At 40.3% G+C, this 12434-nt stretch overlaps 1 protein-coding gene across 2 annotated transcripts in view; it reads left to right on the plus strand.

Moving 5' to 3' along the window:
• Nucleotides 1-12434, plus strand: part of LOC120518487 (NACHT, LRR and PYD domains-containing protein 3-like) — a 52191-nt gene that overhangs the window by 21767 nt on the left and 17990 nt on the right. For both annotated transcript variants that reach the window (XM_039741305.1, XM_039741304.1), the window contains exons 3-4: nucleotides 23-1733; nucleotides 6684-6857. In XM_039741305.1, the coding sequence (XP_039597239.1) occupies nucleotides 23-1733; nucleotides 6684-6857 (1885 nt within the window). The remainder of the gene's footprint in view (nucleotides 1-22; nucleotides 1734-6683; nucleotides 6858-12434) is intronic.

The raw sequence follows: 12434 nt of genomic DNA on the forward strand, positions 1-12434 counted from the left end.
ATGTTCTCTTTGCTGTTTTTAGACCTCCAAGTGAAACACAAAAAAGCTGTGTTTGAGTGGATTAAAGGTTTAGAGGATGAGGTTCCTGCAGCAGATGCCAATTGGGAGAATGGATACACCGAGCTAGTAGTGGGTAAACGACACCGCTCTTGCAGTGCTCACAGTTCGCTTCAGCACGTGGCAGATGGGAACAGCCTTTTATGGGACGAAACAATAAGGAAGTTATATAAGCAAATAAGTATTCACCAGATTTTTGAAAAAGATCCCCGTGATGACACTCAACCATGCACTGTTCTGCTTAGCGGAGCAGCTGGAATTGGGAAGTCGACTGCAGTACATAAAATTCTGTTTGACTGGGCCAGAGACGCACAGTACAAGAAATTCAAGTATGTGTTTCTGTTTAAATTTGGGGAGCTCAACCTTCTAGAAGAAGAAGAGGCAGAGATGTCTTTGGTCAGACTCATTATGAGGTATTACAAACACCTTAATGACTCGGACCTTGTGATGAGGGAAATCTTGCACATGCCAGAGTCTGTCTTGTTTATATTTGATGGCTTGGATGAGTACAAGTACCAACTGAACTTTGCACAAAGGACACTGTGCTTAAACCCAGAAGCCCCCTATCCTGTTCACATCCTGATTATCAGCCTGCTGTGTGGCGAGTTACTGAAGAAGTGTTCAGTCCTGATAACAAGTAGGCCATCCGCTCTGCAGTCTCTTTACGTGGACGGATTTGATCGATTTGCAAAAGTTCTTGGCTTCTTCCCTGAGCAACAGAAGATGTATATTCAGAAGTTTTTTGCTAATACAGTTCAGAGCAACAAGGCTATTAAATATGTGCAACAAAATGCTATGCTTTCTTCAGTGGTCCACATCCCATTTTACTGCAGAGTTATCTGCTGTGTGCTACTGGACCACTTCACTGTAATTACAGGAGACAAAAACGCTCCTCTTCCTCAAACTAACACTGAACTATTGGTAATGTTTCTGTATAGCATTCTGTCCTGTCACAGTGAAGAACCAGAGGAAAAGAAGTGCATGCTGGTAAAACTCGGGAAGATGGCGTATTACGGATTGTCCAAGAAGACAAGTGTCTTTTATGAAAAGTATGAGATTAGTAGTTATGATCTCCAGTCATCGCTGTCCTGTCCTGCTAACTCCGATTTCCTCCTTGAAATATTAAAGCGAGAAAACACACTCGAGCACACAGCATACAAATTTTTGAATGTCACCATGCAGGAGTTCATGGCCGCTTGCTCCTTTTTCCTTGATCCCCCAGAGGACATTGAAAACCTGTTTGTAAAACTAGATTCCTGTGAAAATGGAGACTATGATATTCTTACTCAGTTCCTGGCAGGACTGGCCAATCTAACTGTCACTGAAAAGCTGGAAGGAGTTTTGAAAGAGTTTCAGAGGAAGACAGCCGAAAGGATCCTGGAGTGGGTAAAGGAGAAAGCTCAAACCGCTCTTCAGGGTGGAGATAAAAATGAACAGATGAAAGCGTTTACCTGTCTGGCTGAGACTCAGAATAAGGAATTGATAAGAGACTTGATTGGAAAGGATTTCAAATTGGATTATACTCCTGCAGCATTAAATCCTCTGTATTATTCTGTACTTAATACGGTTATCAGTTGTTGTGGAGAAGTGGAAGAACTAAAGTTTTCTCATTCAGATATGTCACTGTCAGCTCTGAAACAGATGTTGCCAGGACTCAGCCTGTGTAAGCGTGTCATGTAAGTAATAAATTGTTTAGTAGAGTATGCTGCCAGTCTAGTGGCGGACATTAAATCCCATCCAGGGTCATGTCTTGAAAAGCTTTGGCTGTCTGTGGCCCAGTCTATCATGATCTGACTGTATTATTGTGGTATTTCCCTCTACTTACCCTTTACCTAGGAGTATGTGTACTCATCACGTTCGTTTCTGGGTTGGTCTACTGTCGCACTTTAAGATTATCACACACACACATAAATATACGCATGCACACAGACCCTAACCAAAACAGTGCCCCATGAATTACACACACACAGCTGGTTAACCTCTAGCACTTTAAACCACACAAGTGCCTTAGGAATAACACAACTTGTCACTCTCTCAGCACTTCAAGAGACTTACTTATTATTGGCACAAACAACATATGATGTTTTAAAGATATCTCAGATCTAAATATTACTTGTGGTATATACAAACACACAAAGGCTCAGCATCCCAGACTATAGGCCTTTTATCAGCCAAGAATGCCTTACTTTACATACTGTTCCCTGCTTTTGGGTGGAGCTCTCACCCTCAGCATTAATCAACCTTGCAGATCAGAGCGTATGGCAAACCTCAGGCTGCACCAGGTGCTCAAAGAAATCTACCTTATTACTTCAATCACTGTTAACATAAAGACAAAGCATAGCAGGTTAAAAGCAACGTGGTATTTATTACATCTATACTAATAAAAGACAAAGCCCTCACTGACTCACTCATCACTAATTCTCCAACTTCCCGTGTAGGTAGAAGGCTGAAATTTGGCAGGCTCATTCCTTACAGCTTACTTAGAAAAGTTAGGCAGGTTTCATTTCGAAATTCTACGCGTAATGGTCATAACTGGAACCTATTTTTCTCCATATACTGTAATGGACGTTGGCTAGATGGCCGTGGGGGGCGGAGCTGCGTTTGACATCATCACGCCTCCCACTTAATCACGTGAACTGACTGTGACTGCAGTACATAGAAACGAAGGAAGAGCTCCCAAAGCGCTGAAGAAAAACGCAGAATACTTTATTCACGAGATACAAGTTTAATGAGAAGACACGAGGTATAAACAAGACTTTGGATCACTTTGTAACGGAGTTAAAATTGCTGTAGCGAGAAACTTTTAGGTCCTGGGTCTTAGCTAACATTAAATAAAGCCGTGGACATCACAACATCACACAAGAGAGCAGCTCACGTGAACTGACTGACCGCAGTACGAGTGATCACTTCCATGCATCAAACCTGTTCAAAAAACGCATTACATAATTGACAAGGTGGGAAAAGAATATGCTCCGAGCTGAGCTCCACAGCTAATGCAGTCTTACGGAATCAACTTCGTCACGCTGCCACCAAATACTCACAGAAAAATCCACAAGTTAATACACACGCTGTCTCTAGAGTTTCTCCACACTCAATGTATTCCTCACATCCCCGTTACACCCTCTGATCTCCCATTTCAATTGAGATACCTCCAATTTCCAGTAAGACTCTGCTTCGTGATGTTCTCAGAGTAAGAAGTCTCAGGGACAGTCCCAACAAAAGGTTGCCATTGATTTCAGGCAAGATTGCTTTTCTCCTGGACAACTATACGTTGCATTCTCAAGAGTGAGCTGGCGCAGCTTCGTCATATTACAACCAGAGTGCTGAACTGACAACGTGATATATAAAGAAAACTATAATAATCGTAATAAACGAACAATAAAACAGCGGAGAACCCGTGGATTAAATAAAAAGGCAGCTTCCTTGGCAAAGCAAGGAAAAAGGATAGCTTTATATGTCGTTTGTTTATAAAACAGCGGAGAAGCTGTGTAAAGGCTGCTTCACAAAAAGCCAGCGGAGCGCCTTATATGAGCAGGCAGTCAGCTAAAGAAGGGAATCAATAAATATCTATAATCGCAATAAACAAACAAAAAATAGCTTACAAGCCGCGGATTAAATAAATGAAATGGGTACCTGAACAGTACAGTAAGTCTCGAATAGCTACACAATAACTATAACAATCGTAATAAATGAACAATGAAACAGTACCGAATCGCGAAGCAAGGAGAAACGACGGCCTTATATGGTGTCTGTTTATAAAGCAGCGGAGAAGCTGTGTGAAGGCAGCTACACAAAAAAACAGCAGAGCGCCACACACTGAATGTATTCCTTGCATCACCGTTATACCCTCTTATCTCCCATTTCAATTCAAATGCCTCAAATTTCCAGTAAGGCTCTGCTTCGCGATGACGATTAATAAGTCTCGGGGACACACCCTACAAAAGGTTGCCATTGATTTGAGGCAACATTGCTTTCCTCCTGGACAAAACTAGACGTTGCATTCTCAAAAGTAATCTCAGTGCACAGCTTGGTCATATTACAACCGGACTGCTGAACTGACAACGTGGTATACAAAGAGATCCTTAATAGATAGTTATTGGTATATTTTCCCTCCTTTAAAACCTTTAAAAAGGTTTTCTTTTCTTCTTAATAAAAATTTAAAAGCAGTTCTTCGTCAAACTGGTTTAGGATTTTACTATATACAGTATATATACTCAGCAAAAAAAGAAACGTCCTCTGTCTTTCAACTGTTTTTACTTTCAGTAAACTTAATGTGTAAATATTTGTATGAACACTAAAAGAGTCAGGTGGGTTTGTGCCCATAGGCGGCATGGTTGCTGTTGAGTGTTGATATATATATATATGTATGTATGTATGTATGTATGTATGTGTGTGTATATATATATATATATATATGTATATATATATATGTATATATATATATATATATATATATATATATATATATATATATATATATGTATATATATATATATATATATATATATATATATATGTATATATATATATATATGTATATATATATATATATATGTATATTTATATGTATATATGTATATGTATATGTGTATATATATATATATATATATATGTATATATATATATATATGTATATGTATATATATATATATATGTATATGTATATATATATATGTGTATATGTGTATATGTATATATATATATATATATATGTATATGTATGTGTATATGTATATATATGTATATATGTATATATATATGTGTATAGTTCATCTGTTGTTTTGTCTTGAGCAAAACACACTGCTCAAAAAAAAAATTAAAGGCACACTTTGAAAACACATCAGATCTCAACGAGAAACATAAATCCTGCTGACTATCTCTACTGATATGGACTGATATGGTAACGTGTTAGGATGCCACATCATTTGATGGGAATGAAAATGATCAACCTACAGAGGGCAGAATTTAAAGACATCCCGAAAATCAAAGTGAAAAAATGATGCTGCAGGCAGGCTAGTTCATTGTGCCGAAATTTTATTGCAGCAACTCCAAATCGTATGGCCCCCCCACATGCTTGTATGTATGCCTGACAACATCATGCTCCTAATGAGACGACGGATGGTGAACTGGGGCATCTCCTCCCAGATCTGAACCAGGGCACCACTGAGCTCCTGGACAGTCTGAGGTGCAACCTGGTGGTGTTGGATGGACCAAAACATAATGTCCTAGAGGAGTTCTATTGGATTTAGGTCAGGCGAGTGCGAGAGCCAGTCAATGGTATCAATTCCTTCATCCTCCAGGAGCTGCCTGCTTACTCTCGCTACATGAGGCTGGGCATTGTCGTGCACCAGGAGGAACCCAGGAGCCAGTGCACTGGCATAGGGTCTGACAGTGGGTCCATGGATTTCATCCAGATACCTAATGGCAGTCAAGGTACCGTTGTCTATCCTGTAGAGGTCTGTGCGTCCCTCCTGGGACCATCACTGACCCACCACCAAACTGGTCATGCTGAACGATGTTCTAGGCAGCATAACATTCTCCATGGCTTCTCCAGACCCTTTCACGTCTGTCACATGTGTTCAGGGTGGACCTGCCTTAACTGTGAAGAGCACAGGGCACCAGTAGTGGACCTGCCAATTCTGGTATTCCATTGGTCCAGGTATTGCCTCATCCTACCAGTGGTGACACTGACCATAGCCAAATGCAAAACAAGTGAAAAAAACAGTCAGAAAAGGGAAAAATGTCAGTGGGGTCCACCTGTTAAACCATTCATTCCTGTTTTGGGGGTCGTCTCATTGTTGCCCCCTCTAGTGCACGTGTTGTTAATTTCATTAACACAAAAGCACCTGAAACTGATTAACCACCCACACTGCTACTTAACTGACCAGATCAATAGCCCAGAAGTTTCATTGACTTAATGCTATACTCATTAAAAAGTGCTCCTTTAATTTTTTTGAGCAGTATATAATGAAAATCTAGAGCAAAATGTACAGATTTTGTACCCCGCAACACTGACTTATAATTTAAATTTTTCAAATGTTTTCTTTGGTCTACTGATTTTCTTTCAACATTGTTTTTGGGGTTTAGAGAGACAAGGAATCATCTGGTCATATTTAATTTGTGTAGCATGGTTTTTTTTAGTGATATTTCCAATTTATTTTTTTTATTGGAACCCGTCATTTTTGATCAAGTTGCCTTGATGCATCGGCCAAGTGTTATTAGGCTTGTCCCAAAAATCATGTCGTATGATGTCATCAGCGCAACAATATAAAAGCTCTCTCTGCTCTGGGGCTCTTCATGCAAACCAATAGTGTATTTATTTATTTACTATGTTTTGACTTCTCTATTTATGAAATTTGCCTCATTCATAGACAATGATTTAAGACTTACAATTCGGTTCCGGTTACGTGTTCATGTGTTGGTGTATGAATTTCCTGCACTGTTTCCTGACAGCGATTTTTGTTACACGTCTTGAGGTTAGCTATTCATAGGGATACTATTTGTTCATAACACGTGTGTGAATTTTTAAATGGATGTAGAGCTGCAGACATCATTAACTGAATTAACTCAATAAGATTTTCACAGTAAGTTAGTTTTTTTCCTTTCTTCTGTCTTTATCTTTTCAGTATGTGGTCATGCAATTTCAAATCTGAAGGCTGCAAGGCTCTGTCATCGGCGATCTGTGCAAGTGATTCACGTGTGACCGAGCTGCATCTGGATGGCAGTTCAGTGCAAAGTTCGGGAGTGCATGAGCTGTGTGAGGGGCTGACAAAGCCAAATAGTAAAGTACAGATTCTGGGGTGAGTAAATATTACCTTTTAATTTGTACTGTATATGTTTTTTTATTTGTGTATCTATACTAATAAAAGGCAAAGCACTCACTGACTCATCACTAATTCTCCAACTTCCCGTCTAGGTAGAAGGCTGAAATTTGGCAGGCTCATTCCTTACAGCTTACTTACAAAAGTTAAGCAGGTTTCATTTCAAAATTCTACGCGTAATGGTCATAACTGGAACCCATTTTTCTCCATATAATGTAATGGAGTTGAGCTTGATGGCCGTGGGGGGGCGGAGTTTTGTGTGACATCATCACGCCTCCCACGTAATCACGTGAACTGACTGTTCACGTGATGCAAATACGTAGAAAATAAGGAATAACTCCAAAAAGCGCTGAAGAAAACATGCATTATACAATTGAGAAGGCAGCGAAACAATAAGAAGCGAGCGAGTGACATATACAACCATATTCATGAGTACAGCTACTTCGGAAACAAAGCAAGGTGTAAACCTAAACTTTAAATTAAGTTCATAGACAGGCTGCCGCTGGCGTTTCTCATGCCCACGGGTAATGCGGGATACAAGTTTAATGAGAGGGCGCAGGATATAAACGAGAGTTTTAATCACTTTGTAACTAAGTGTAAAATTACTGGTGAAGGGCTGTGCTTATGCAAATTCCAAGAGACTGTCTTTGTGGAGGAATTGACAGTTAAGGCGGGTGGGAGAGTCACGTCATCATCTCCCCTCCCATTCACCTCATTTCGCTGTGAGCTGAGCTCTGCGGCTAACGCAGTCTTGAGGAACCAACTTTGTGACGCTGCCACCAAATACTCACAGAAAAATCCACAAGTTAATACACATGCTGTCCCTACAGTTTCTCCACACTCTGAATCCTCCAGGCACTACTTACAAAAGGTTACATTGACAATCGTGTTACGTTATTTTTAAAATGTTTCCTTTTCTTAGCACAACCACAGCTGAGAAGCTTCGATGCATGTGCTCCATAACGTGTTAAACAATAACGCATTTAATCACACTTTGCATTCCAAGCAAAGGGAAACTTCTGGCAATGCATGATTTCCTGGTACACCAATTACATTGATGTACACATCAGAGCTACAAAAATGTAACAGTCGGAAGAAAGCGTTGCTACGACTGATTGGAGGAAAATTTCATTTCAAAAGACTACCCGACGGAAGCCTTGATAAATGCGTGGTTTTGTGCACATATATATGTATATATATATATATATATGGATGTATATGTATATATATGTTTGTGTGTGTGTATATATATATATTTTATTTATATATATATATGACAGCAACACTCATGACAATGCCAATCATGTTACATTATTATTAAAATGTTTCCTTTTCTTTTTCATTACTTCTTTACAAACTAATTCTCTGCTGCGAGGCGCGGGTATTTTGCTAGTTTTATATAAAATGTTTGTGGAAGTTCGTGCTAAAAACACTTAGTGTTACATAGTTTAACAAAAAAGATCTTCATCAAACCTTTCCTATGAGGTCATCGAAAAAGTCAGGGTGGTATGTATGGAAAATATATTTAGATTAGCACAGCTGATGAAACAAGAATAAAAACCTTTTGGTCACAGTTGTGAAAGATGCATTTGAAGAATGAACAAGGTCAAAATTAGTAGTGAGTGGTGTACCAGTTGAACTGTTATACAGGATTAAATTCTTCTTTAACTGGTATGGATTTTGAGTAAATGTTGTCAATGAGTGGACACTAGGTGGCACTGTTGCCCCTTTTTTCCCCCAACAGACGGACGCAGGACACATGTTAAAATACAAGAAGTTATTTTAATCCCTTTTTAAATAGTGCCTTTCAAGCACCACAGCCAACCAATAAACGGGCAAGACAACACCAATCACAATACTAATCAATCTCTCCTCCACACCTCCCAGCAAGCTCTGTCCTACTCCTCCCCACTCCGGCTCGCTTGCTGGGTTCACAGCAGTCCTTTATATAGTCCTTGCCCCGGAAGTGCTTCTGTCCTTCCTCCCACTTGACTTGCTAGCACTTCCAGGTCAGATGGAGAACTGGCCTTTTCTTCAGCCCGGAAGTACTTCGGAGCTTCCGTCCTTGTGATTTGTGAGTACATCCGGGCTATGGATGAGGCGTGGCTCCTCCGGTCCTTTCATAGCTCCTCCTGGTGGCACCCACAGTACCCAACAAGGCTCAGAAACCAAACTCCAAGTCCCAGGATGCCCTGTTGGAATCTGGGGCACCACTGCACTCCAGGTTAGCTGCCATCTAGCGTTTTGGGGGAGGCGGTGTCCAAAAGTAGCTGCCTCCCCCCATTCTTCCATCCTCAGGGCATCCCAGCTGGGTCGAGCTGCCGGCCTTCTATCACAATGTTTTATGGGTATGCCAAAAATATTCTAAAGCCTTGAAAATAATGTATTACATTACATATACTGTACATGTACTTACTTGGCTGACTCTTTCATCCAAGGTGACTTACAACATTTATGATAAAATGGGTTTACCATTTCTTTTGGTTTTCCAATTGGAGCACAGGCAGGTCAAGTGACTTGCTCACGATAGCGGGTTTGAACCCACAACCTCAAAGCTTGAAGTCCATGCCTTAACCACTACACTACACTGCCTGCCTATTATTGTGCAAGTTTGTGAGATGTCCTGGGAATGTTTATTGGGTTCTTCTTCTCTCGCCCTTGAAGACTAACATACACACACAGATACACAACATACACCGAGATCCTATCTAGACAATGTCCCGAATGGTGCTAGTTAGTCAGCAGTGTTCCCCAATGGAATACATTTAGAAGTTCTAGCCCAACAAAGTCTTGAATGGTGCAATTTGCCAGTCACTCCGAAATATTCTGCATAAGATTCTCTGTATAGGAATTCACTCTCACCAGCTCTAACACACATCAGGTGTCATAACAATGCACATAAAAGTGCAACTCTTTCAGCTTTACAGTATGTTGCTTACTAACCAATCTATGGCTCACTTTTACCGCAGTTGTTCTAATTATTGAGGATCAACTTCAATAGCCTTCATAATCCCTGTGAATAAGAAAGTAGCAACTTAAGTCACACTTGCTACCTGTGACGATGCGGGTTCTGCTCCACGCTCCCATGCAGCCTCAGGGACCTCTTGAACCCGACACCGTCGGTAATGTCACCGTTGAGCTCGGCAATGAGGCACAACAAATGGAGCAAGGGCATGGTGCAAAAAGTGCAAAGTGCTTTTATTTTAAAACCAACAAAACTGTCCAAATAAATAAAGTGCAGTGCATCAAAGATCATTTAAAAAAAAAAAAAACAATCCTTTAAAACGAGGTGAAAACAATGGCTGGAAGCAGTCTCTTTAAAAACACAAACCTAATGTTTCTTTTACCTGGCAGCTCCCCTGCTTCCCCCATCTGGGTTCCACAACAGGAGAGTCGCCCTATCAGCAGCTGACCTTCTCTCTGCTCATCTGGTCTGGAGGTTTCACGATCCCTGGCTTCGGTTTAGCACTCTCCAGACCAACACTTGGCTTTCACCCAATGGCCAGGACACTCACGTTGGGGCTTCTCTGACTTCCGCTGTCTTCTGCGGCGAGCCGCCCTTCTGCTGGTCACTCCCTCTCCTCAGAATACTCAGCAGGAGCGACCACTACTAACTGCCCAAGGTGTTGGCCAAACACCCCGCTAGGGCTCACTGTCCAGCTGCCAACAAGTGCTCACTCGATCGCTCGCTCGCTCACACCGGCTCTCTCTCCTCGCTACTTTCTGCAACCTCCGTTTCTTTTTCCTTTTTTCCTCCTAGCCGCCTCGCGCTTCTATTTATATACGGGAGCATGGATCAGCTGTGGCAATCAGCGGCTCCCGGGAACAATTATGGATGCGGATGACTCCTCACCTGTGCACTTAAGTAAGAATCACCCGCATCACGAATTCCACAAGAACCGTTCGGCCACACATCACCACGCCCCCTCGCTAAGCGGTGATTATTTATTTAAAACTGGCCCTTTAAACATGAGCTGTGGACCTGCTACACCAGAGTCCCCTCTTATTATTTCAGTCACTCTAAATAAGGACCAAGTATAGAAAATATAAAAGCAATTTATTTATCAATGCCAAATAGAACAAAATATAATAAAAAATAAAACAGATAGCAAGTCTGGATATAAACAGAAAAGCTAACTGAAAATCAGAAGTGTCAGAGGCGGCTTTTGGTTTAGTGATCGGTATTATTCGTAGGTTACATTTTCTGACGTCCAAATCAGAAGGTATCGCATCTCTTGATCTCTTCTTAGGTTGCCTTTCTGTTGTTTTCTTCTTCATTTTGCTGAATCCAACAAGCCTTACTTATGTTAAAATGCACAAGCGGGGTTTCGGGACATGAGATATTGAACACGTTTGATTGGCTGATAACGTTTGACTCTGATCAAAATTTTGATCGTTTAGACACCGCCGCACTCCTTCCTTTCTCAAGCTGTACACTAATTCTGTAATTCCTAGCCCTATGGTGTCCATCTTTTCCCAGGATATAAATTAATTAAAACTGATTCTGTGGCATCTGTACTTATTTCCTATTCCCATGTCATAAACTAATTGGAAAAAAAAGTGACTAAAACAAAATGTATAAATTACTAGTACAATACAGAAAGATGCCTGCAATGCCTGTAAACTTATTTCATCTTGGTTCATTTGAACAAAATTTGTTAAAATTTTTAATGCAGTCTGCAGTTCAAAAATTGAACATTTTCTACACCAGGACACATGTTTAAACGTAAAACCCAGAAGGTGTATACAAAAGGAAATGGGGAAAAATGTGATTTAGTGTCGGTGTCTTTTAAGTCCATACACAAAGACATTAACTGTATGTTAATTGTGCAATAAGGGAGCTGTCTCTCTTAAAAATACTACCCTGAGTGGCATGTGGTTAAACCGGATTGGTGAGTTACTGAAAACAGAAAGGGTGGGCAGGAATAAGCCGTGTCTTGTACTGTGTTTGCTTCATAGAGGATGAGTACACAAGTGAGTGAGCAAGAGAGTGAAAGTGCAACACTGTACTTGTATTGGTTCAAGAGAGGGAAACACCTGCAGTCGAACCTGTTGGAGTAGCAGAGCATCAACAAGTGTTTTGATAGATGAGAGCCATGTCTATGTTTTATTACCTTAATCATTATATTAATCCGTAATACATTTGTTAGTTGTTTAAAAAAGTACGGTTCTGTCTGAAAACTGAATACAAGTACAGTGGAACCTCGGGTCACGACCGTAATTCGTTCCAAAACTCTGGTGGCAACCCGATCTAATTTCCCCCATAGGATTGCATGTAAATACATATTTTATGTATTGTATATTGTATGTAAATAAATATATATTTTAAGATTTTTGAGCACAAAAATAGTTAATTATACCATAGAATGCACAGTGTAATAGTAAACTTGATGTAAAATCATTGAATAACACTGAGAAAACCTTGAACAGAGAAAACTAACATTGCAAGAGTTCACCCTACAGCCTTACGAACCGCTCGCTGTAAACACTTTTTTTTTTTTTTAACGAATTTTAAGCACAGGGAAAAAAGTGAAAAGTCCTTAATTTATACAAAAA

This window comes from Polypterus senegalus, chromosome 18, assembly GCF_016835505.1.
Source record: "Polypterus senegalus isolate Bchr_013 chromosome 18, ASM1683550v1, whole genome shotgun sequence".
Lineage (NCBI taxonomy): Eukaryota > Metazoa > Chordata > Cladistia > Polypteriformes > Polypteridae > Polypterus > Polypterus senegalus.